The sequence below is a fragment of the Cygnus olor genome, chromosome 19, assembly GCF_009769625.2.
Source record: "Cygnus olor isolate bCygOlo1 chromosome 19, bCygOlo1.pri.v2, whole genome shotgun sequence".
In the NCBI taxonomy this organism is placed as follows: Eukaryota; Metazoa; Chordata; class Aves; order Anseriformes; family Anatidae; genus Cygnus; species Cygnus olor.
In genome coordinates this window covers 2,514,492-2,541,031 of record NC_049187.1, presented here as the reverse complement: position 1 = coordinate 2,541,031, position 26,540 = coordinate 2,514,492, and the positions used below count along the sequence as shown (strand labels likewise).

The 26,540-nt window shown below is 47.4% G+C and overlaps 1 protein-coding gene across 17 annotated transcripts in view; it reads right to left on the bottom strand.

Moving 5' to 3' along the window:
- The window catches only part of LOC121057530 (voltage-dependent N-type calcium channel subunit alpha-1B-like), a 284,260-nt gene that overhangs the window by 19,591 nt on the left and 238,129 nt on the right, over window positions 1-26,540 (bottom strand). For 14 of the 17 annotated variants that reach the window (XM_040531855.1, XM_040531860.1, XM_040531857.1 and 11 more), the window contains 7 exons: window positions 23,219-23,224; window positions 17,774-17,890; window positions 15,965-16,030; window positions 15,230-15,321; window positions 13,690-13,840; window positions 10,062-10,189; window positions 3,174-3,270 (listed from right to left, as the gene is read on the bottom strand). In XM_040531855.1, the coding sequence (XP_040387789.1) occupies window positions 3,174-3,270; window positions 10,062-10,189; window positions 13,690-13,840; window positions 15,230-15,321; window positions 15,965-16,030; window positions 17,774-17,890; window positions 23,219-23,224 (657 nt within the window). The remainder of the gene's footprint in view (window positions 1-3,173; window positions 3,271-10,061; window positions 10,190-13,689; window positions 13,841-15,229; window positions 15,322-15,964; window positions 16,031-17,773; window positions 17,891-23,218; window positions 23,225-26,540) is intronic. The other 3 variants (XM_040531856.1, XM_040531858.1, XM_040531872.1) reach the window with 1 other exon arrangement.

Genomic DNA, 26,540 nt, shown 5'->3' with positions numbered 1-26,540 from the left:
CCCCAAGCCAAGTCCCTCAGCTGGGATGTGCACACCTCAACCACGAAGCTCTCCACGTCTTTGTGTAACACGCAGCCCATTTTCCTGTGATACCTCCTCAAGGGGAGGTAGGCGAACAGCCACAAAGTGCAGGGTTCACATACACCTGCTGGAAATACTGCTGCTACTGGATAACATATTAAAAACCAGGACCCTTCGCCACAGACAAGCTGATTCTAAAAGGCCTCCAAGTCTCAATAAATGGTGTAAAACCAAACAACCCCAACCTGCCAGTGGGCCAGAGATCAAACCTGAAGGCACCAGAGTGAAGTCAAAGTGGTTTTCATCCCTCTTTCCAACCTGCTGAGCAGAAAATATTTTAAAAGGCATTTCTGCCCTCCTTGCCCCCCACCCCGGTGCAGGATAGAGCTCTCCCGGTGCCCCAGGACCCCGACATGCACGGCCGGAGGGCGGCGAGCCGCGTGCACGGAGCTCAGCTCAGGCTGGGCACACCGACCGAGGGGGACGGCTGAGAAAGGGGAACCAGAAAGCAAGAGGAAGGAAGGACGGCAGCCTGTGGGGCTGCAAGGAGGGATAAAAATGGACGAAACAAGTGCTCACACACAGTGAGAAGGGTGAAGATGGGAGAAACACATGAAACATTAACAAATGGAGCAGACTGGGAAAAAAATATGTATACGGAAAGGAAAAGGATGGACATGTGGGGCAAAAGAGCTTTTGCCAGACAGAAGAGTATTTAAAAAAAATATTTAGAGGGAGAGAGCAGAAATAGTGCAGAGACAAAGCCCTGCTGCTGGCAGTCATTGCCTCTCCTTGCTTGTTTGCTTGGAAGGGCTGTGGATGGGCTGCAGCATCCTTCCTGAGCCTCCCATCATCTGGGAGGGCAGCAAGAGTGATGCTGGTGGGTGTAGGACTAGGGGACTCCACAAGCCACCCGCAGCCTTATTCTAGGGCAAGATGCTCAGCATGAAGCTTCCTCTGGGTGCGTGCTGCTCCTAACACTGCCTGCAGAATTGGAGGAAGGAGGGAACTAAAGCAGGTGCTGCCTCCCTGTGAGGGTGTAATTTAAGCAGCAGCCGTAGCTGGGAGCAGGGCTCAGCCCAACCTGTAGCCTTACACCATAGGAAAAATCCAGATCTGGTCTCAAGTCCATATTTCTGCAGTTTAGGGCTCTTCGATAATGTGCAAAATTAATCAGATCATCCCTAGATTCAGCATTCTGAAGTTCAGTTGAGGTTCAAGTTGTTCAGCTGGAACCCAGCTCTAGTCCTGGCCCAGCCATGCACAGGCTTTAGCGGTTTCTAAGTAGATAGGCAAAAGTTAAAGATATCTTAAGAAAACTCTATTTTAGAAGCAAACTATTCATGTGTACCTGAGTTCTGTGGATGTGTTCTGCAGACAGAAATTAAACTAGGTACCAGGTAACTCACAAGGAGAAGGCAGACCTGGGAATGCACAGCAGCGGTGCCTCTGCCCTGCGAAACCTGCTGCAGCAGCTGAGAACATCACACAGGGGCATGGAGACACCTTGCTATGGAAATCAGCCCTGTTTAAAATGCTTCTTTAGATATATATTTCTTTGGTATTCCCTTTTTCCCTCTTTTCCTTTTTAATTGCACAAGACTGGGGGGAAGACAAAGGGGCAGCTTGATGCTTGTGGCACACGTGTGACCACAGCACCGAACTGGCTGCCCAGCTGCAAACACCTACAGCCCAGCTCCCAGCCATGACCCGCTCCATGTGAAGTCAAAGGAGACTCAGAGGTGCTAAAAGGAGCCATTGATTACTTTAAAAGCTTTGGGTTTGTGTGCATAATTGCTACCTCTGTAGAAGTGTTGTCTAGCTGCCCATCTGTCTGAAATAGCTAAGAGCTGGGACTCGGTTTCTTCAGGGCATTCGTGGTAAGGTGGGCATGAGTTGCTCCTAGCAGAGGTGTTTCTTCAAAGCAGCTACCATAGTGTCCAGAAACACAACAAAACGAATACAGAAAAGATATCTAACTGGCTAATTTTAAGGTTGTGTTTACTTTTTAAAATCCTACTACACTGAGGAAGGATCTTACAGGACATCATTTCTGAGTCTCTTCTTGCTGCTACGTGCCCCACACAAAGGCAGGCCAAGGTTTGGGTTTAGTTTAAGTCTCTTTACAAAAATCTTGCTTTCATATGGGCTCAGTAAAAAAAAAAAAAAAAAGTACCATGGGGAAGGAGGTTGTGGTCTGGATCCACTGCACCCCATTGCACCAAGCACAGCAAGGTGCAGAAGGTGGGCTTGGTGGTGGCTGAAATGAGGTCAACAGCAGAAAAACAGACCAAAAAGACAACAAAAAAGACCCTGTTGAGTTTGATGGACACTGAATTACCCAAATTCTAAGTGCCTGTGACAGACTTCTCCCTCCGAAGCAGTGAGGTTCAGTGTTCAAAGGTCCCAAAGAGTTGCCCCTGCAGACGCCCAAGCTCTGTGCGAGCTGTCGGGAGAGCAGCGCGGCTTTTCTGGACCTGCTCTGTGATTTCGGCTCTGTCTACCCAAGTTTCCACTGTGTTCATCAAGGCAGCAGCTAGCAGCCTTTTGGATATAATGCTTTTTTTGTGGTTCAATTAAAAAGTTTTCAGAATCAACAGTCAGTTTGAATGATTTCTTCATCATACCGTCTTAAATGTTTTGCATTAAAATAATTTCTTTCACGAGGGTATTCAAGGAGCCCTTCTGGCATTGCCTCTGCTTAATAGCTTGCTAACTCCTACAGCACTGCCTACTCTAATTACGCCAATCTAATTTAGTGGGGGGGGAAAGCACCATAATACTGAAGGACTAGTGAGAGCGGGTAGTCAGAAGCGGTAAGAAGACAAATGGGGATTCTAGTGGCAGGGTAATTTGCTCGTTAGCATCCTCCCTCCCCAGCGTAGCCTAAATGGAAGCAGAATGAGAGAGAGAGAAACACTGATAGAGATAGCAGAGACACAGTAAGAAAGACAAACCGACGTGCCATTGTTTCAAAGACCAAAAAAATAAAAAAAAAAAAGCAGCAGATCCAAAATCCAGGCTGCTCGGGAAGCAGATAGAGCGCTAGGAAGAGCCCAGGACAACCACACTAACGTCACAGAAACCCGGCACCCGCTGCAGCCACGGCACAAAAAGCTGGTGGGTTGGCAGGAGCTTCTGGGGTGGTCTACCTTATAGGCAACACGAGCAGGGCATTTCTTTCCAAGGCCTAGAGGTGGGGACATGTGTCTCAGCATCTCATACATGTCTGTGTAACTGATGCGCCCGCTTGGAGTCAGAGGGAGAGAGGCAAAAGCAAAAGGAGACGGAAATCAAAGCAGACCGGGGTGGGGGGAAAAGGGGAGGTGGGGAAGGGAAAGGGCAACACAGTGGGATAAATGAGGAGGAGAGAGAGAAAAGGGGAAGTAGACAAGAGAACAGATATCTGGTTAATCAGGTTTCTCAGGAAAACAGAACCAAAGTAAAGAGGTGGGTAAATCGAGAGGCTCTCCGCTCCCGTTCCTGCGGTTCGGCGCCCAGCGTCTCCACGGGGAACTGCCACGGCCCCTGCAGCAGCGGCCGGGAATGATTGAGGTCTTGTCCGGAGGGGAGGCATGGGGAGCTCTTTTGGGGGTGGAAGGGCTGCTTCCTGCCCCCCCAAACCAGTCCGAGAGGTTGTGGTCACCATGCCGGGGAGAGCTGGTAGGCAGAGTTATGGGACAGGGGACTCAGAGAAACGCTCAGCTTTCCCTCAGTGCATGGAGAGTTTGGTTTGGGGGTTAGCTTGCGGGCTACCAGCAAAGCAAAAAAACAATCGTAATTTGCTCAGAGACACAGACTGGGGCTGCTCTGACTCCAAGCCAAGGGAGCAATTCTGCAGAACCCCAAACAGCCTGAATTTGGGGCTGGCAAAACCCCAACCCAGCACTCAATCTGTAGGACAGTGGAGGAAAGGGGATTTGTTTCTGCCGTACTTTTAATGGGCCCCTCTTTCCTCAAGGCAATGTCCACTGCCTGTCTCCACCAGTGAGGTTTGCCTGGCTGTCCTGTGCATTACAGGGAGCTGGGAATTGCAGAGATTTGGGCACAGGCCCTAAGATCCATCCCTTAATGATGGCATCTCCCTTCAGTGCATGCTGCTGGCAACTGAAATCCTGCCCCGAAAAGCATGGGAGGCAGACACAGCAAGGAATGCTCCTGCTTCTCCTTTTTCTAACTGGGAACATGCCTGTGGCAATCTCATTTTGCTTCATTAATATTAAAAACTTGGAAAAGCAGGAAAAAAATGCCATTTCTGCTGTACCAGGAGGAAAACTGAGACCTAAGCACTCCTGAAACCCTTTCCTCGAGCAGGGCAGCTGCAGAAGCAGGCACTGCCCAAACCCTGCAGAAAGCATCGATGCAGAAGGGGGTGGACAAGAGAACTTACCCAGCCAGCACCATCTAGTCCTGCCCTTAGTAACTAATGCCCTCAGCATACCTCCCAGGCTTAGAGCCCAGAGCTAATTTGAAGGCTGATGAGAGACACAAATTGTAATTACAGCCAACAACTTCCCCCTGGCCTCCCTTTTCTGCCCCTGTTCCTGGCAGAGGCCCTGTGCCTCCTCTGCAATGCAAGTTAACCCTTAATCCCCTGCCAGGTGAGGGAATTACCCAGGCTGGAGTGCTCGAGATGAGCCAGGGCAGGCTCCTCACTGGCTGCTTCCTCCTGCATCCCTTCTGCTCCCCACGCACTGGCAGCAAGGAAATCCCTCCTGTCCTGGGACCGCGCTGGCATCCAGCGTCTGCCAGTGCTGATGTCTTGGCAAGACCTGTCCTCAATTCCCCCCTTTGCTCCCAAGCTGGGGACTCTTCCTGGGCCAGGAGGTCTTCTGGTATGCCCACAGTAGCTTGATTCACACGTGTTACTGCCAGGGCAGCCTCTGGCTGCTGCAGTGGGGTAGACTCAAAGCTCTCCTTTCATCTCCCCCCGCCTGGACACCTGTCCCTACTGCCCGGTCCCCAAACCAAATGCCCCTTCAGCCCAGGAAAGCAAAGGGTTCAAATGTGAGTCACTCAACCAGAGGGGCAAGGCTCTGAAGCCCCAGAAATGGACTTGATGCTCCCTAGAAATCTTGGGACAATATTTCTCTCCAGTGTGTATATATATATATATAAAGATAAAAAGCTGTGCTGCTTTTCCCCAGCACTTCCCACCCAGACCTGCGAGGTGCAGGTCGAGGGTTCGCCGTCTCATAAGGCTGCCTGGCCCCAGCCAGCTGGGTGTGGGAGGGGACGGGGACAGGGATGGGCGAGATGCTTGGAGGAGCGAGGAGGCAGTCCGTCAATCATTCCTTGGTCAGGCAACGGGGTGGTTACGTTACGGTTTCTGTTCTGTACCGTTTGCATTTGCACTTGGGGGGTTAAAAAAATAATAATAAAATAGAAACGAAACCAAAACTGAGAATGCTGGAGGGAGTCTCTGAAGTTGCAAACCTTGTATGCCACCCTATGAGGGCACTTCTTTCCTAAGCCCAGGGGTGGAGCAATTACACGTAACAAATTGTACATATCCTTATAATGAATCCGGCAACTGGAAAGAAAACATCAGATATTACGAGAGCACAAACCACGGGGAATCAGCCTTCCCTCTTCCAAACAGGAGAGACTGGAAGGACAAGGCGTGCTGAAAAGCAAGGTTAGTCTGACAGTAACCAGGTTTGCAGAGGAAGAGGCACCTTAACACAGACCGAGAGAGAGAGAGGACTTCCAGCGGCTCAACAAAAGCCATATATGCACATTTTCTTCTGTGAAAACCGTCAGTGTCACACGGCAGACTTTCCAGCCCTTGCATTTAGTTACCTTTATCACTGTGTTTTATTTCCCTGTGCCTGAGCATCTGCCTACAGACGCCTACCCGCTGCCCCGGCACGGCAGCAGCCCTGTGAAACCAGAGCCCGCAGCACACAAATGGCCTAATTACTGGATTATTACTGGGATTCAAATGAGCTGGTTCAAAAGAGCTTGGGAACCTCCACCTCCCACCGTTATTAACTGCACAGCCCTAGCAGGGCCATACTTTGCTGCGTGGACAGCAAACAGTTTGCTGGAGGGCCAGCAACTGCATCTCAAGGGGCTTCGCAGGGCCACCAGTGCTGGGAAAATGGAGCTTTCCTCACCAGGAGGCGAAATCGGATGCTTCATGTTCAGTTTCATTAACTCACAACAATATTTTCAGCCAATTTAGCAGTGGGATTAGATTTCTTAATCTACTTCAAGTAACCAAATCACGTACAGAAAGAGCTGTGCTGAACTTCAAAACGACCTCTGAAGAAAAATGAGATGATTTGGCTTCACTGTGTTTATTTTGGTATGTTGTATAAAGAAGGCTGGAATATTTTGGAATAGCTCCTTCAATATTACTGCTTTTTTGGACGTGAAAAATTAAGGTCTATTCAAAACCTTCACAATCAAGTCAAAACTATTAATTTAGAAACAGATCAAATGGGACTGTGCAAGTCTTGGCTGCAGGCCTAATCATAGTTATAAAAAGTATATTGGCTTAACTGAGTCAAGTCAAGTGGTATACCAAAATTTTAGAACGGTTTTGCAAAATCAGCATGTGGAAAATACAAATGAGCTTTTCCCTGCCTTCTCTGAGAGTCGATGGGAGCCCTCCTTGGCTGTCCCTTGTGCCAGCAGCACCTCGCCCAACGCTCAGCAATGACGATGGCAGCAGCAGGACCAGCCGACATCTCTAATATTGCTAAAGCATGTGCATTGGGGAAGGGGGTACAAGGGACAAAATTCTCACTTTGTGTGTTCTAAAAAATAAAGGTGGACTTAAATCCAACTTTCTTTTCTTTCCTAGTTCATCCTTCAATTCAGAATTATCCTGGTTAGCTTGCAGCTCTGGACCAACCCAATGTCTGTTAGTTCTCTCGCTCTCTCCTTTTCTGTGATGCCTGAGGCTTCTGCTGCCTCTAAATCCAACAATTGTACCACACTTACCTGTCCTGAATGTTACACACATTTACAACAGCTGCTAGCTGCTTTTTTTTTTTAACTTCTTTTTGAATATTATTCCCCAGAAAATTTTAGATCAAATTGGAGGTTGAAAGAAAAACATAGGTGGTTATAAGAAAAGCATCAGAAATAGGTATGTAAATACACACATAGTAACCTTATGTTGAAAATACTACCATAACAAAAGCAGAACAATACTTGTATTTTTCCTCAGGCAGCATCTTTCACCAAAGGACTCAAAGTGGACAAGCACTGTCATTTCTTTTTGTGTGGGACTACCAAGGAGGAGACTTTGAGAGAGGGCATGAAACAGTGAAGGATGGTAACACAACCTGGTGCTGCCTGGGAGTCTCATTTCGTGCAAATTGTACCCTGGTGGTTATTTACCATTGCACTACATATACGTGTACTGGGAGCCAAAATGCTGTAAAGAAATGACTGACATGGAAAAAGACAAATTAAATGGACATTTTCTTTTAGTGAGTTTGGCCAACCAAAGAATAGGTCCTCTACAGCCCTGAATCTTCAGATCACAACTGGGTGATTTGTCCTGCTGGGAGCTCTGCCTTAGGCACCAGAATTAATCTCAATCCTCGGATAACTACTGGGAGATGTAATGTCCAGAGCTTCACAGAAGTTCAGCCCAAATGATCAAAAAATTCGTTCTGGCCTTAAACTACGAATGAATTTCAGATTACTTTTAAATTGCAGAAGTGTTAGTCCCACTTGTGAAAACATAAATGATTTCAGTGGAACTATTCACACATGGAAAATCCAGAATGTGCACGTTTTGAGACCCAGCCTCGAGTATCATGTCTTGGCTGTCCCTTGGTTTGCAGTTTGGCCCCCTGTCACTCTGCCAACATCAATAGCTTCACACCAGAGCAAAACAGGAACAAGGTTAGAGGAAAACAGAATTAGGATCTTAATATTTGCTGTATTTTGTATTAATAGCTCTAGAAGTGAATGGTTTGCCCCAAGTGCTTCACAAAATTTAACCTTTGTGCTCAGAGTTAATAGAGCAAGAAAATCTTTAAACTTTCTTGGGTGGAAAGCTCCTGAACACACAAACATTAAAAAAAAAACACAGAGGTATTTATTTTTTCCCTTACAGGTGTGTGACTTCTCCCACAGATGCTAATCAGAGCCCAGATTATGTTTTAAGGAGAAAAAGGGTGCTCCCAAGTTCTCAGTCTCATTGAGATTTTCTAGTGGTAAGAGATAGGATTGGATTTGAAAAAGAAAAATAGCTATTTACTGCCTGCCAAGTACCCACAAAGGATGTGTCTGTCGTATAAAGCACGTGGTAACGGAAATCTGCTTAGAGGTTACGAGCTGCTCGTATATGTGCCATATATATGCAGGCTCGTGGTATAGATAGCTCTGAGATAGTTAAAATTGCACACAGTTCAGAGAAATGCAGTCGTTCTGGAATAGGTTTACATTTAGAGTTAGCCTAAATCAATTTAAGTGAGATTTTAAAGCAGCTTAATTGCATCCTAGCAGGGAGTTTCAGATCCTGATTATACAACCCCTTTCTACATCTGTCTCTGCTGAAGGGAAGCAACAACAAAAAGTGGAAATGTTGGAGGAGCTGGAGGCAGATTCATGGCAAATACAGAGGAACTCACTGCAGAGTAACTCAGGGGGAGGATGGAGGAAACAAAATTAGCAGGGCTTGGAAAAAAAAAGCCTCCCAGCAGGCAAATGCCCAAGCTGCAGAGTATTACGGAAATTCCTGTGACCTGTATCTCAGAGCATCTAAAGATGAAAATAAGTCAACAGGACTGTTGTGCAGTGGCTTTCTCTGGGCAAGGGAGAAAAGCAGTATGTTGAAGTCAGTGTTGCTCTAAAAGTGATTGCCAGTCAAAGCTATTTCCTTATATTTTGAATTCATAAAATGCTGCAGCGGTGGCTCTTGGGTCTACCACTGCCCAAAGCCCCTCCTCTGGGGCCGTGCTACCAGCATAGAGGTGCAGCTTCCCCTGTGATTGTCTTTGAACAGGAAAAGCAAAGACAAAACATTAAAACCAAATACCTCACTGTCGGGTTGTGAGAAAAGCATTTTCTCCTTTAACATGCCCATGTACCAGGAACATTTTATCGGTGGCTCACTGAGAACTGACATGCTTCCAAAGTCAGGCTAACTGCATTTTCTTACTATTATTTCACGTGTCTTAGATTTCAACTGAAAACCCAAAAAGCTAAAATATTATTTATAAGAAAAAAATTCCCCTCTACAATGATGATGTCATTAAAAGGAGGCTTCCAAGATCAAAACACAAGCTTTGATGAGAAATGTCTGTTTAAAAAAACATGTTTTCAGCAAACCAGCCTTATATTAAGGATCATTGCATCACTCCCTGCTGCCTCACAGGTGCATGCAAGGAAACGATGAATTCTGGGCCATAGCACTTAACGTGGAGACCAAGCAGTGATCAACTCCTTTTAAGGAGAGACATCATTGTGAAAACTTGAATTTTCTTTTTTGAGTGCGACATCAGTTCTCTGCACAGGATTTCTGAAGCTGCTCAAGCGGTTCTCAGCTAGGAGAGGAATGCTGCCTGAGCAAGGAGTAGCAAGATTTAGCTTCACAAGTTATTGAAAGTGCTGCCAATGGCAAGAGATTCAGCATAATTTTATCTTCTGACTGGGATGCAGGAACCAAAGGCAATCAAAGCTGCTTTTGGAAATGTTAAACATCTTTTCTGCTTGGCCTTTTAGCCAAAATGACTTGAATTTACCATATTATTTTTTGGTTGTGTGCACACATGGGGTAGTGCTGGTTGTGTTTGGCTTTACTGAGTTGTTGGTTTTTGTCTGTCTCATATCTACTGAACAGAAATTCCCTTGTAATGACATCAGTTTCGTTCATCTCCAATACATGGTAAATTGAACTTGGAGTATTCTCCTCTAATGTTACTTAAAGCCTTGGCGTTTTTTTTTTTTTTTTTTTTTTTTTTTTTTTACTTCTGGAGCTGTGCTCACATTTAGAAGTCTGTGTGTGTGCATGACTGATACCAACACACAATGCATATCCTTTCCTCCATATGCAAGCATAACAGCATACATACCAGGCAGCTGGGTCATATTCAGCCCAGACACGAACAAACTCATCCAAATGATGGGGCCCAAGGATGGAGGAGTCTCTCGTCAGGTATTCAAAGTTGTCCATAATCACAGCCACAAATAGGTTCAACATCTGCAGAGATGAAGCAATGATGGAATTAGGGATAAGAAAGAAAAAAAAAAAAGGCAGGGATGTAACAGGGTTAAGATTTCCTTAGCAGGATGTAGGGTTTCTACACTGTGACCAATTTAGGAGCAGGAATTGTCTACATCTCCTACAGAAACTGCTTTTTGCTCTCAGGAGGGTAGCACGGTCCTGTCCTCCTTGCTGCTATTTCAAAATCCCTGCAGGAGCCAAGCACTGCAGGCAGATGGGGAAGGCAGCGACCCTGGAGTCCTCCGAAGAGTTTGCCAGGAATATCAGCCCCTGTCCCCACCTGAAACCCACCATGGCCTCAGGCCAGAAAGATGCAGGCTTACAGGGCATTGAGCAGAGTACTTCTGAAACCACGTGGATTTTAATATATATAGAAAAAAAATACTGTGAGGATATGCTGATGGGCAAACTTTTTTCTTCTTACAACTACAAAGTGAGGCGCTTGATTTTCCCATTCTTAGAGCAGGGCTAGTTCTTTCCAAATAACGGCCCAAACCACACAAAACGACTCTGCTCAGGGCAGCACCATGCGGTGCTTCTGACAACCTCGAAAAGACCAAGCAGCAGCTGCACCCCGGGGAACAAACTTGGCAAACCCAGCCCTGGGTGCCCGGGGACCTGCTGCCACCTCCTCCTCCCCTGCCCTCTCCAAGGCAGTTCCAGCTTTGTGGTACGAGGCAGGTTTGCAGGCTCATGACCATCATTTGTCACCGTCTCCATCACTCGTGAGGTTCTCCAGCATGACCACAGACTGCCTGGGGCTGCCCCCTCACGCCAGCACAGGCTGGCCCATGAGCTGCTGCCGCTGCTTCACCGACCGGATCGTGCCAGCTCTTCCAGCACTTTCATAGTAAGGCAAATCAAGATAAAATGGCTAGAAGAAAAGCCATTCTTCAGCCTGAACATCCTATTTTAAGCTCATAACAATTCAAACCTTCAAAGATCCCCTGAAAGACAAGGGGCAGGACACATATAAAGCTCCTCTCCCTAATGGTTGTTAACAGAACTCTGCAAAGGCTTTTGGTTTATTAAGTCTCCTCTCGTTAAAGCCAACGGAAGAGACACCAGGATTTCAATGGGAGAAGATCAAGCTGCAGCTGGCAGAACGGAAGAGCAGGAGGGCAGGTGGGAACAGATGCTCCTGTGCCAGAGAAAGACCTGAGGGGCACGAGGAAGGCTTCTGTCCTTTTGTCACTTGTAGGGAGGCCGAGCTGCTGCTCTGAGCCACGGCCACAAAGCAGCAAAGCCAAGCCGAATGTGGATGTCCCCACCTGACCAGCATCTGCCAGCCATTAAAAGCAAATCAGACAGTGGAGGTTTGGGGCTTGTGCTGTTTAGAACTGATATTCCTGAGCAGTCTGGAGGGAGAGGCCCTAACTTTGGTGAACATGTGGTGCATGGGGTCCTGCTGGGACGTGATCCACCGGTGCCAACAAGCACAGTCCTTAATGAATCACCCACACAACAATCCAGGGCTGTCCAAACTAGCCCTGAATAAGCTTCTCAAAGACTGGAAGCACCATGAACACATCAGCAGTGCTCGCTCACACAAGGTGAGGAGCACCCAAACGGGGCATTGCTGTGCCAGGACCCAGCCTGGCAGTGCCTGCTCAGCTCCCTCCCACAAACACACACGGCCCTCTGGGTGTGCTGAAGGTATTCGGGGTGTTTCTGAAGATGCTGAAGCTCTCAGGACTGCTACAACATGGGCAATGCTGCAGGAACCCCTCATTTATCACGGTACCCCCAGAGCATCGAGAGGTAGCATAACTTTTGTGAGCCTGCCCCGTGATCCCAAGCCCCTTGCACTGATCCCAGCTCTGGCCGTGGCTCAGGACAGTTTTCCCTTGCTTGCATAAAGCTGCTTCTAAAGTTCCTGTATTTTTTAATTTCAATTTATATTTTCCTACCATATTTTCCTACAGGAGGAAAATGATGTCAGGCTGGCCATCCGCAAAGAGAAAGAAACAACATTGAAAAACAAACACATTACCCAATTTCCCCCAAACCCACGGTGTAACACTACCCAACAAACCATTAAAACATTCCCTCCCGGCTGGGCTGTGGCTCTGTAATGCTTTAATCGCCTGTGGGGACCCACAGGCTTCCTTGCAATGAAATGCTGAGCGCATGTTAAGAAATGAGTTCCAGCCTTGGCCACCCCCCCGGCTCTTGTGGGGGCTCCCCCCTCGCCCTGCCAGCAGATCCAGGCTGTGGTTTCACTGGGTGTGCTGGGAGCGCCGGCTCGGAGGCGAAGCTCACGCAAAGCCATGGTTTGCACACGTGTGCCCCAGCCTCCATGCCTGCTACTGCATTTCCAGGCGGACGTCAGCCGGGAAGGGTGAGCTGGGGGACATTGGGGTTTTGTTTATTTATTTTTTTTCTTTTTTAAAGAAAAGGCTTTAGGAACAACGATGCGCTTGAAAATACCAATGAGAATGTCTGATGTTAGGGAAGGATTTGTACAAGAAAGGATTTAGGATTTAAAGTACAGAGTGCTGAAGGGATCTGTAAATGGAGCATTAACTTTGCATGAGCTTTCAGGGCTCCACGTTTTTAAATACATACAGAAGAAATAATCCCCAGGATGTCAAAGGGGCAGCAGCAGCTGGACAAAGGAACTCAGTAGGGGCCATTGAAGCTGCTCTATCTATGTATGGCATCAAACTGCCACATGTACCTCTATTTCCTGGTTAAAGGTTTCAGATGATAGCAGGGATTAACTGCACAAAGCATCGAATCTTATATTTTAAAAAAATCAAGCCATGGAACTGAAAGCAGGCTTTTTGGGACATTTCAGAGCTGTAATTTTTATCTCTTGCTGCTTGAAGTTTAATTGGGTCCCTGTCCCTGGTTTTCCATTCCCTCTGTCCCAGCAGTGTAGGGAAGAACCAAGCCCTGAGAGCAGAGAGGTTTTTATGCACACAAGTGATTATAAAGACACTGGCACCTATTAAAAGCTTAGGCTCAGCCCCGTACGATGGCCACGGGCATAAATCAAGCACATCAGCTCCACGTACTTTCATGTCTAAAGCTTTTCTGACACCATCTCAGAAGAAAATGCATTTATTTGTCAAAGGAAACAAAATACACCATCTAACAAGCGTGATGCTCCCGGCTGCCTGCTACAAGCACTTCTGCACCAATGTTATCTCGGCCATTCTCTCCCTGCCCTCCCCAACCCTTTCTTCAAAGGGCCACGTTGCAAATCAAGACAAAACAGATTAATGCTTAATTCCAAATATTAGACCCCCCCGTGGGAAGAAAGATAAAACCTTTCCCTTTAAACTAATGACTAAATGGTCTCTTCGGGGATTAAAGGGATTTTATCACCAGGATGATAAATGGGTTTAGCAAAGCGGGCTCGTAACGTTGTACAAATCCCAGTCAGGGCGAAGGGGAAACAAGGGGTTGGGGAGGGCTTGGCAGGAACCAGCCCAGCACCCGTGTTCTAGGAGCAAAGGGGACTGACTTACCAGGAAGGAGCAGAGGAAGATGAAGGACACAAAGTAGAAATAGGCAAAGTCGCTGCCGCACTCGTTCTTGGTGAGGCCGGAGAGGGGGTCGCAGGCCCGGCTGCTCAGGCATGACAGCATGATCTCGTGCCAGGCCTCCCCCGTGGCGCTCCTGCAGGAGGGCAAGAGGAGGGGGTGAGCTCATCCCTGCCCAATTAACTGAGGTAATCAGGAGGAAGGTTGCGTCCAGGTGGTGAGAAAAATATTTGCATTAGGAGTCCCAGCAGCCAACAAAAGAAAGGAGAATATTTCCCTCTGTTATGGGGAGGTAAAAGGAACCAAACAGGCTCAGATAGGCTATGCTCAGTTTATGGAGAATAAAGCCAGATGGAGTTAAGTAAGTCAAGAACGAAGCAGAAACGGGAATAAACACAGATTATATTGTGTCCTTTTGGAGCACCTAACATCTCTGTCCTAGCTCTGGTGGCAAACCCAGTGGAGATGCTGGGAAATGAAGCCAGGATCCTCCACTTGAATTCTCCATTGCTCTTATCAGGTGATGCAGAAATACTGCATTGGTCTGCTTGGTCACAGGGCTTTGGGTCCAGGTTTCATGACAATCTCCTGGATTTTCTCCCTCATTTCTGGTCTCCCGCTCATTTTGGGTGTGAGAGCTGAAGTGACAGGTAGGTGAACCCCAAGCAAATCCTGACGTTCACCCTCTATTGTGTGGCACAAAATATAGCCAAAAAAGAAAACCTTGGCAGGCCCAGAGGGTCTGCCCTCAAAATAAACCAACCCCTGCAATGCGCATGCATGGATCGGAAGCTGAGGGATCCCTATGTTTGCTTACTCTGGCTTTTCACAGAACCTCAGATTTTCTCCCACTGTTTCTGCGTCCCGCTCAGAGGTGCTTTTAGGGCTGTCCTACAGCTCTATGAAAAGCCCAACCCATTGCAGCATTGCTTACAGCCACGCAGAGTGGGTGCAAAGCTGTTCATTCTCATATTGAGACTTCAGCTCCCCCAAAAAACCCTCGCAAACACCCAGAATTTGGCCCCACTTTCAAAGACGACAAATCCCAACAAGCAGCAGCACTGGGCAAAGACCCTGGGGTCCTGGTGCCTGGGATGACTTAGTGCTCAGTGCAAACTGAAACAGCTCCCAGGCCACTCTGCATTATACAGCAGATTGTACCAGTGGCATTTAGTCCTTAAGCCCCGTTCCCTCGTGCAGAAACCTGCTCCCCGTCATGGTCTTGCTGCCTCCACCTGCTCTCTCCCACTGCATGGCTCAGGAGAGGAACCAGAGGTTGAAGAATTATCTGGCCTTACTGAAATTCAGAGTTTTGTTTCAAGTGACTATTCTGAGCTGGAGGGGGCTAATTTCATTTCTGGAGATGCTGGTGCGTTGAACCTGATCTAAGGGCAAACCCTTAGCATTAAGGATGAGGAAGCAGGACTGGGTGCTTTACTTCAAATGCTGTGTGCCCAGCTCCCAGCATATGGGAAAACAAAGACTTATTTACTGCTTGCATACAAGTATTTTGTACTCTACTTACCTGAACAGAAGCATCAAGGCTTGCAGGAAGGTACGGAAATTATTGTGCCGATTGATGGAGGTCTCGTCATCCAGCGCAATGTTTCCAAATACCTGCCACAGAGAGCAGAAGTGTTTCAGGGCAAACACAGCCTCACGTAGACTCACATAGGAGTGGTCAGCAAAGGTGGATCAGGTGGAGTTAGAAGCAACAACAGGAAAAGAATTTGCCCTGATTTGAGAGATCTGAATAGCTTGAATGGTTTCAGTGCTGAGCAGGGAGGTAGAAGTGTGTTGTGGAGATCAAATGGTGAAAAAAATCAGGGTAACGTGCTTTGTCTTCGTGCAGACCCTTTCCAACGCTGCTGTTCAGCTTCAGCACAGGCCAAAAAAGTTTTCACGTCTCTTTCCAGGAAGGCGAGGTGCCTGAGCAGCTCGGTGGCCACAGCCGTGTCCCCTGCTCTCACTCATGGGCAGGGCCCAACACCAGGTGCCTGCAACCCAGACCTGGTCTGTGAGTTCTCCCCTTGTACACCTGCAAACATTTATTAACACCAGGTTCAACACAGGACCTGGCAGTAAGGGTAGGAAAAGGTGGCCCTTTTTTGCACTTGTAGTTAACCTGACACCAGGCAGGAAGAGCTTTTGTGCGTCCTCCTAAGGCAGGTATCGATGCTGCTGCGGAGGCTGTAACCCACCCTGACCCTGGGGGACAAAACCAGGCTACTTACGGTCAGTATCAGAGCCAAAATTTTACCTGCATGCCGATAATGGCATAGATGAAGAAGAGCATTGCAATGAGAAGACACACATAAGGCAAGGCCTGTGGGAAAGGAGAGGAAGGTATTAATGACAGCAAATGAATGCTTTAGCTGGTAGCGTTTAATTCCTGGCAACATTACATTCTGTAGTGTTTGTCCTTCAGGTGAAGGAGCTGGGAAGAGAAAAAGGAGCAATACTGGCAGCTTTCAGCAGCCACAGCCCCAAAACCAGGCATTTATCAATTACAAACCAGCCTGGGTTTTCCAAGAGCTCTGTACGTATCCTTGCAGGCAGACAAGCAGTAACCAGGGAATGCAAAATAAGAAGCTCTGCAGCAGGCACTGTTGCTACTGGCAGGCACTAGTGCTTCTTATGCATAATTGCAGAGACAAACCTTAATTTTTAATGACCCTGCTATAAATTTAGTATGAGGAAATATATATATCCAAGGAACAAGCTCCTGCTCCGAATTAGGCACAGACTGCACCCCAAGAGCACAAAAAGATTCTGAGTTTTCACGAGAAATCAGTGAGCAATACAACATAATTATATTGCACAAGCTGGGAGTAATAGCTACTTTGCACTAAATGAAGGCTAAATGAAGGAGTAATTAATGCCTCTTAATTAGCGATAGCTGGAAAGATGAGAAGCCCTGACCATGGGAAATGTGGGGACAGGAGAAGGGTTATGCAGCCCGCAGCCAAGGGCCGATTGGTTTCTGCTGGGCACCTATGCACAAGGATGAGAGCTCAGCTTGGAGGGTGGACAGAGGACGGACAGACAGATCCTGCCACAGACAGACAGTTGTATCCCCGTTGACCCAGCACCCACCAGGCTGGGTGCCTGTGCTGCAGCACTGCCTTTGGGACACATCAGGTTCGTGTCCCCCCACTTTTGCAGGGGGACAGGGGAAGGCTGCAGCCCATGCCAAATGCGATTTGTTTGTGCAAGGCGCCTCTGGAACAGCACATTTCAGATTAGCATCATTGCCAATGTGTTAACGACCTGGCACCTGCCCAAACCACTTAGAAACCAAGACCTGGCTGAGCCCCGTCTCTCAGGTCCCACCAAGACCACGCAGTCCAAGGACACTCTCCTGGGTGGGAACATCCCAGACCCCACCTCTCAGCCTCTGGGGGAGGCTCTCTTGGCTGCAGCAAACCTCAGTTACAAGGTGAGAGCAGCAGCAATGTTTTCTCTCTCTGCCCTCAAGAAAAACATGGCCTAACGAATCTCATTGCTTGCGTCCTTTAAGGCACTACATGCTCCCCAGTCCTTTCCCATTAGTTGCTTGAAGGTTGGGTTTCTCCTCTGTTAAATTCTACCAGGACTTATACAGACAAACAAATCACTCTGGGTTAACACGTCACCATGCTTTTACTAATTGACTCTGTCTCTTAACCTGCAGAAAAGTGAGGTAAGTTTTAAACCTAAACCTTGCACTTGCTGCAGGCAAACAGAAGGCATGAAGGCCCTCAGTAGTCAGACTGTCCTCTCTTTTTGCTAATACCTGAATCCTGAGACTTTGCCCTAAGGATTTTGTGACGGTTTCAAGGGCAACCTGAGTGTTATGAACTTGTTCTGGGTGCTTTCAGACTCATACTCCAAAAAGCTCAGCACCTGCAGCGTTCAGGGGCTGCTCAGTGCAAATCAGCTGATGTTGGCGCAAAACAAGCATTACTGCAATTGCATGGTGGAGCTGCAGTGTGGCCATTCCTTTGGCAAGGGGAAGCTCTTTGATGCTGCAGAAGTGCAAAGCGTTTCCCCACGTCCCTTCCCTGTCTCCCCACGGCCCAACTCTCACCTTAAAGGACTGCACAAATGTCCAGAGCAAGATGCGGATAGTGTAACCCTGGCGGAGGAGCTTGATAAGTCTGGCTGCCCTGAAGAGCCGCAGGAAGCTGAGGTTGATGAAGTTGTCCTGCGGAAAGTAAAGGTTTTGTGTCCTTCAGAAATTAACGCGATGAGAAACCACAGCCCGCAAAAAAGAAATTAAAATTACCAGCTTCACGATCTAAGCAGCAAATCGGCCACCAGAAAACCTTCCAAAAGAAACATTCGTCAGTGCAGATCACTCCACATGCAGCAAGTATGAGAAAATCCCTCTCCACAAGAGCCCTCCCCTCTACTCCTGGGTCAATGATAGAAAAGGAAATGGCCCTTCCACGCTGTCCATGGAGGTCTTGTTTGCTTTGAGTAAGGCAGATTTTCTCCCCTAAAGACTCAGGGAGAGGTAATGGTGCCATGTTATCATTTTTATAAAGAACGAGGTTGTTTTGAAGTCTTGGTCAGCTTGCTTTCTGCAATGAATTGAACTTAAGCCAAGACGGTTGTAACAGTCTGGATATGTAGCCTCTGCTATAACAAAGGAAGGCATTGTCCAGGGAAGATTAAAACATCCTTGATAAAATAAGGATGTTTTCTAACCTGCAGATTTTAAGTATTTGTATACAAGTTGTGACTGGACAGGCTTGTCAAGGAGAAATGGCACCAGCAAGACTTTGGGAGATGGATCACTGGTAGCAAATCGGTGGGGGAGGTCAAGTGTTCAGCAGGTGGATGCCTTAGGAACCTGCTGATTTTTTTCATTATTACTAAATATGCTTTCACAGGTGGATCAAATAACTGCTGGAGACAGGTTCTGATTTCCATTTGTTTTGTGTGATTCTCCCCACCCCACACCCTGTTTTTTTTCCTTCCTTTATGGAAAAGAGGTTGCTTGCCCCATTGAGCTAATCTAGAGAGGGTTCTTTCCAAAACAAAACATGCAAAAGCCAGATCCCTCTTGCCCTCCTGTTTTAAGGAGATGAAAAATATCCCCCCGTTCTGTACCTATTCCAATTCACTTATTTGTGACTCTCTGGTCACAGCCACTTGTTTGACTGAGTTAGCTAAAGAGAGAAAACGGCCCGCTTCAAACTGTCAAGCAGTGGAGGGGAAAATACAGTCGTAAGGAGCTCGTGTTGGTAAAGATGAGCAGAAACAGTCTTTCTCTTGTATTATCATTTTACCAGAAGACACCCAGTCATATAAACGTGACCCACATTTCTTGCTCATTTGGCTACAGAGCTCGTGCTGAATTTGGGGGGCTTGTTGGATCTATTCATTCCTTTAAATGCCAGCTCAGTTTTTGGGCCATTAGCATCGCATTCCACCAATCCCATCAAAGAGTTCAAGAAATCAGTCTCAGGCATGCACTTGGTTTCTCTCATGTTAAAAACGCAAGCAGCTCAGAGTTAGGCACAGACCGTATATCAGACTCAATCCTCAAATAAAGAGAAAAGAGAAAAGCATAGGTATGTTCCATGAAAGAGCAGACAACACGGAACCCATTCAAGTCAGCAACAAAAAGCAGCTCTGGCAGGCAAAACACAAGCAAGGATTCCCCTGGGTTGGTCAAGGTCAGCGCTAAAAATCCAACACCTGTCTCTTAACATCAGTTCTGTTTTATTTTTCGCATTGGTTACCTTCCCTTCACTGGCTGAACTCACCTTAGCAGGTAAGGGCTGTACAAGAGCCAGGGGACAGAGCCTGAGCACGGCTGGAGAGCTGGGGAGCCACCGGGTGCCTGCTCTGGATCCTCCCGGCGAGCAGCAGGGCTGCATCCAGCCCAGGGCAAAGGTTTAACTCAGAGCCCATTGTAATCACGGGAATATCCCTGCAGGAGCTGGATCAGGTTTTACGTGACCCTGTTCATTGCACTACTGCAAGTCAGGCAAATTATTACCTTTATAGCATCGCTCGAGCCACATCTTCCCCTTGCCTAAGGCTCCTCCAAGGAGCATGCACACAGGCAGCATCTGCAGCATCCGCAGCATCCAGTTCTCTGTGTGTGAGCCTGCCTTACCTCCCTCTTCCACATTAATACAGCTTAGCAGCAAAACCTTCCTCTTACTCGGACTTTGCTACAATCTCATCATCACATTTAGCACGATGCTCCATGTCTGATTTGGTCTGTGCTGGCTGCAAAGTCACACTTCACACCAGCTGACCCTGCGCCAACTGGGGCTTTCTACAGGATAGCGGTGTGCGTGCGGGACGAGTGGGGGCTTCAAAACTGTGCTTGTCTGCAAATTTCCACTCCCTGCGATTTGGATGGGCAAATAGTTTTTTTGTTTGTTTGTTTGTTTTCCCTCTCAGTCCCAACCCCTCCTTTTTTGGCTTATCCACTGCCACTTCCTAAAGGGCAGCAGAAGCCCCAGCTCTGTGAAGAATCCCTCGCAACCCAGGAAAATCCAGCATCACCCACGTGCACAGCGCCCGCAGAGGACTGTTCTCTGCGCCGTTCGTCGTGAGGCAAAATTACACACGCTTGTGATGGGTGGGAGCGCTGGGCGTGCGGAACCCTCGGCACACTGCGTAGAAAACCCCTCCTTTGGCCACGCAGCTCTCCAGGCAGGTATCAGCATTGCATGCAGTTAAAGGGGAAACTCCACGTTGCGATATTTCTCGTGTATAGCAGAGTTTTGCATTGATTCTCCTTCCTTCTAGCTACCCCTGTAATATGTGACATGCACACAGTCATCTTCTGGATCATCAGGGTCTTTGTTTCCAGTGTTTTGTTTGCTTTTCTGTTGCACAGATGCTGAAAAGGCTGCCAGGTGCTCACAAGAGGCACGGTTGCTTTATGGTTTTGTGATCCACCTGAGGACTGGCAAACTGTTTGAAAGGCGTTTCTCTCTGCCTCGTCACTATTTCCCTGTAAGAGGAGGTGGCTGGAGTCTGGTGCTGAGGGCACCCAGCTGCCCACAGACCCCATGGGGTTCCATGCAATGCATCCCCAGAGCTCAGTGGAAGCAGGAGGGGAGGAGGGAAGGGGGAGAAGAGACATCACAGAAACAGAACTGGCCTTGCCTGCTGTCCAGCCATGGACAGCCCGCTCTTTACCCTTTCTCAGGACATTTTTCATAGAAAAAAAGCAGAAAATCCATGATGGATAGGGCATACAACCATTACCCAGATCTACTCCTCCTGCATCTACAACAGCAAAGTGTTTTCCTCCACAGCACAGGAGCTGTGCCCACTGACCACAGGGATGCAGAATGAGCTCTGCTCTGCATGCCAGCAGCAAAGCACCAAGACTCAATGGATTTAGTGTTTTGGACTTTAAAACCTGAAATGAGCATATGAGCTTTCCCTGGCACAGCTGGATGTGCTCTGGAGGATTCAGCGAAGGAGGTTACCCAACACCACCACAAAACAATAACCCCAGCAGAAGCTGGGCTGCTCACCCTTACCTCTCATGGGTGCCCAGTTGCAAAACACAAAACAACCCGACATCTTGGAATGTCAGATTTCTGTCTTCAGCATGCCCAAAGTTGCAAAGATGCTGTAGAGGCATAAGAAGAGGGGTCCAACCAAGCCAAGAACAGGAGCGCTCAAGGGCGCTTTGGCCGTTCTTCTGGCAAGAATTAACCTATGCTGCTAAGGAACTACCACTGAGGAAAAGGTATTTAAGCACATGAACTACCTTTGATGAGTAGTCCAATTTAAACATCTGTGACACTGCCAGTACCGCAGAAGAGCCACTGAATCTTGCTACGCAAGCTTCGTCCTGGCTTCCTTTGAAGCCTGGGGAAATCCCTTCCTGATTTTCAGAGGCTGAATATTTTTGCCACGCCTGCCTGCGACTCTACCATTACAGCTGTATCACATCCTTTCATCCACAGCCAGAAAGACTGGAAAGGTAGTTTCATAAATGCGTAACGCTGAGATTTCTCCCCATTCCACATCAACTTTTAACTTCAGTAATTCTGCTGCAGTCACTGCTGGCTCCCATCGTCAGCAGCAGCAGGAGGAAGGCAGCCCGGTGCCCCCAAGATCTAACTCATGGGTCTTGGACACCAAGCGATGGAAGGAGCCTTGGACCTGGGCATATGGCCACAGAGACCACAACCCTAACAATCACAGGATGAACATTTAAACTTGCAACACTTTAACAGCAACGAGGCCAAAATTTGGGCAAAGGAAGATAAGCTCATTTTTCCACTATTCACATGAGCAGCTGATGCCAGAGCACTTCTCTGTGCTTTCTGGACCCAAGGTGCCCAAAGATGAATTACCCAGAGGTCCCCCAGCTCCCACACACCGCTGTGGTTCCAGCCACTGCACCCACAGAGGGCTCACTGCTCTGATCGCATGGAGCAAACCTCTAACTTACACATCCTCATTTCCTTCTTTGTTGTTTCCTAGCAGAGAGTTTCCTCCTGGACCCGCTGTTAGGCAAGCATGGAGGTTATCTGCAGGCTGTCACAAAGCCCCACATTGATTTGTTTCTGAACAGCAACTGTGCAAGAGAAAGTCCAGATGTTAAGTTAGAATAGATCCAAGAGCTTTGGTCAGGTGACCGAGCGTTTTTTGATAAGCTCATGGTCTCATTCGTGTTACTATTAATCATAGCTAGGACAATTTAGAATGGAATCTTTTTTGATTACATTTTTCCTTATTCATCCTTTTTTGCTTAATTTTTGATTTTCAAAGACCAGTGTTTCCAAAGACACCTTTGGAATTAGGCATTCAAATTCACATTGGGATCTGGTTCCCAGTTCTCAGCCCTATTCATAGTGTGGTTTCTGCATTTTACTTGAGGTATTTGCTTTTGCATCCAGGGACTCTGTGTCCATTATGGTGGCAAAATACTTCCACATATCTTGGTATGCCAGAGTTTTCAAAGTTGAATAAAAAGAAGCTTTCCTATGACTTCTCTTTTGATTTGAGGGAAGCAAGTCTGTAATGGCTTTAATGTTTTCTTTTTTCTTTTTTCTTTTTTTTTTTTTTGCCTTACAAGAACCATGGTCTTGAAATACAAAGGCAGTCCTCCTAAATGTTCCGCTTCCCTCTCCAGAAAGCTCAACACATCTTATCGTAAAAGGAAAACAAAACCAGTTTCTGAGAACTGAATTTGGTGCCACCACTTACAAAAGGAAGGGTTTCCCATCCAGGTCATCCAGAAGCATCCTTCCTTCTTATTCAATTTTCCACGAAAATAAAGCAAGTGTCAGTCTCCCCTTTATCAGTGTCGGGTGTAACAAACAGCGGAGAACAGGCTATTGGTAACTGCATTTGCCTCACGTCACCAATTAGCCAAGGGGAAGAAGATGCAGAACAGAAGCCAGTTTTGAGGCACGCTGCAGTGAGGCTTTTTCACCAGTGCAATCGGAAATCTCATCAAAACAAATTAAATTAAAGAAAAACGAGAGAAAATAAAAGCAGAGAATTTAAATAATTGTTTAAATTCAATGAAACCAACCGTGTCCTATATGTGATGTTTTCATGGATGGATATTTGCAAGATTATTTACAAATTTATTTTTTTGAGCAGCAGGTGCACAACATACAGACGGAGACATGGTTTTCGCATTGTATGTTGATTGGATGGCGTGATTCAGCAGGTAGATAAGGAAAATAAAGAACAAAACAGGAAACAAAAGAGAAAATGAGTAATCAGGACAAGCAAAAAAGGAAACTCTGAAAATTTCACTGGAAAAGAACTGTTGGGCTTTTGGGGGTGTTATTTTTATGATAATTATATAAATTAAAGAATGCTTCAAACCAAAACAGGTTCTGAGATCCTAAAGGTAACACAGACAGTGCAGTTGTTATTTGCATTTCTTTTTGTAATGCAAATTGGGAGACAATTCACAAACACTTCTCAGGATGTTTTTTTTTTTTGTATTTCCAGGCACAGAAATAGATGTCAGTTTGCCATACACCCATTCAGCCTCCTGAGGCCGGCTGGAGGAGCAAGGACAGCTTCTCCTTCGTGCCACCTGTTTTACTATTTTACTCCAATTACCAAGAGGGTAAAAAAACTGACATGCATGTTTTTTGCCTAAGGAAATAAAAAAATATGTATATTCCACCGCATTCACAAAGTAAATTACATATGACATGACTACCAAATTAAAATAAAGCAATTAATCAACACATTTCTTTTCCTTTTATCTTTACTTTTCAGTGGTTCAAAGTACCGATGCAGCAAGGCTGGTGGAAGCCGAAACTCTCAAGATGAGACCGCCCAGGTGAGCAGACTCAGTTACCTTGGAGGACACTCACAGTTGGAAAACCATAAGTTAGTCATGCAGAAAAACAGTGCTCCTGCAACTATTTGCTAGCCTGACCTCAAAATCAAGCAAAATACATCCCTGCCCATGGAAGGGGTGTTGGACTATGTGATCTTTAAAGGCCTCTTCCAACCCAAACCATTCTGTGATGCATCCCATCACCACAAGCAGCAGGAGGGCTTCACAGTTTATTTTGGATGGGTATCCACAAATGCCATCAACATTGTGGCTATCACCTGGGCTTCTCTCCGCCTGAGAAACCTTCCTGTATAAATGGGCAACGAGGGGGCTGAACACACGGGGCTGGGCCAACTGCCCCCAGGTGCCTGCATGGCTGCCCAGCAGCTGTGGGCAGCTTGGAGCAGAGGAAGGGAAAGAGAGAAGAGGGCATCCTGCACTGGGGACACAGCTCTGGGTCACAAGGGGCAAAGACCTGATCTCCTCTTTGGTTACTCCCAGCTCTGTCACACAATGCAGAGAGCTGCTGCTCCCCTGCTTGTGCACCGAGCCCAGAGCCAGGCTAAGCATGGCTATGGCATTTGGTGCAGAGCAAATGTACACCCTCAGTTACTTTTCTCCTCTACCTGGAATGTGAAGGGCAAAAAGCAGTTGGGCAGAGTCAGTAGACGCATAGGTAAAGACAAGGCATGATGCCTGCAAACAAAAAAATGCCTGCCCACTGGTCCTCGCCTCAGCCCTGGTGCTCTGCACGGCCTGGGCTGCCTGTAGACAGCTTCAGCACTTTTATTTGTAATTGGTTCTAAATTGCAGAAGTGTTAAAGTGACTTAGGCACAGCCCTGATTTAAAATAGCAGGTTTAAAATAACATAAAATAACATCACTTGGCTTGTTCAGCCTGGAGAAGAGGAGGCTGAGGGGGGACCTCATCGCAGTCTACAACTTCCTCACGAGGGGGAGTGGAGGGGCAGGTGACCTATTCTCCATTATCACCAGTGACAGGGCCCACGGGAATGGTGTTAAGCTGAGGCAGGGGAAGTTTAGGCTGGACATCAGGAAGAGGTTCTTCATCGAAAGGGTGGTTGCACACTGGAACAGGCTCCCCAGTGAAGTAGTCACTGCACCAAGACTGTCTGAATTTAAGAAGAGATTGGACTGTGCACTTAGTCACACGGTCTAAACTTTTGGGCAGACCTGTGCGGTGCCAGGAGTTGGACTTGATGATCCTTATGGGTCCCTTCCAACTCGGGATATTCTATGATTCTATGATTACAAAGGTGGTTGAAAATGTAAATCTATCACGTCACTTCCCAGACAGCAAAACAGTGCTGGTGTTTCCCAGGCAGCTCTGGGACCCCTTGGGCTCCCCTGATGTGCCATGGGTCAGGACAGCGCACCCTGCCACCCCCTGTGGACCCAACAAAACGGGACCAGAGCAGCGTGGCACCCTTCTGCTCATCTTCCACACAAGGTGCCATAAAGTGTCCTCAGGCCTCAGAGGGGACAGGGGGTTGCACTGGCAGTGGAGAGCCTGCTACAAGACGACCTGCACCACGAGGCTCTGGATGAAGCAAATGCTCTGTGATAGAGAGCCTGCAAGCTGCAATTATTTGCTGCTGTTAACAGTTGTGGTATAAACGCAGTCTTCAGGGCACTGCTGCAAATTCTCCCTTGAGTAGTGAAGCAGTGAGTCAATGCATCACCTTTAAGCCAAGTAAGCTACTTCCTAACGCCTCTTCGGCACGATGCGCACGATGTACTTGAACTCTCAGCCCATCGCCCCATCTGGAGGCTCAGAGATGGATGCAGGCAGCTTAAAAATAATACACCAGTGGCTGCAAAAGCCATCCAGCGTGAGTATGCTGCTGCAAGCAGGCACAGGCTGGAGGGAGATCGGAGAAGTGCCATATGAAAGAAGTTTTGAAAAACAGCTCTAGCAAGTAGGCAGGGGAGACCTCTAGGCACTCTGCAGGGGAAAGCACGTGGGCAGGAGACATGGTGGCTGTGCGGAAATGCTGCAGAAAGGGAAGATTTAGTGAAAATGCAGCTCAAATTGGTCTGTGGATTGAGAGAGAGAACCAAGAGGTAAGGAGCTGGAGTGGCAATGGCAACACATGGGTTTGATATGAAAGAGATGTCTGTGAGCAACTTTGTGCCGGATGCACTACCAGAGCAGGCTGAACTCCAGCAGGCAGTCCTCCCTGAGGTTTGGCTTGATGGATCTAGTTAGTCAAACCAAAAGATTCTCAATTATTATCTGGAAGGATAAAAAAACAGTGTATAGATACTTGGGAGCTTAGCTCTAATGGATCTTGCTGCCTGTTTTAGAAAGAATTCATGCTGCTCTCCAAAGGCATCCCTGGACTGCTGCACTATCTGATACTGGACGCCAGAGGAACCAGTGCAGAGCAGAGGTTGATGCAGCTGCTCCTGCACCATCAGGGCTGCTGCACCAGTGACCCCCAGGTGGGTCTCTGGGAGCATGTTTAGCCTCAGTTCAAAGACCAGGAGAAGGTAAGAGCCTCTAACTATGCACTAACTCTTACCCTCT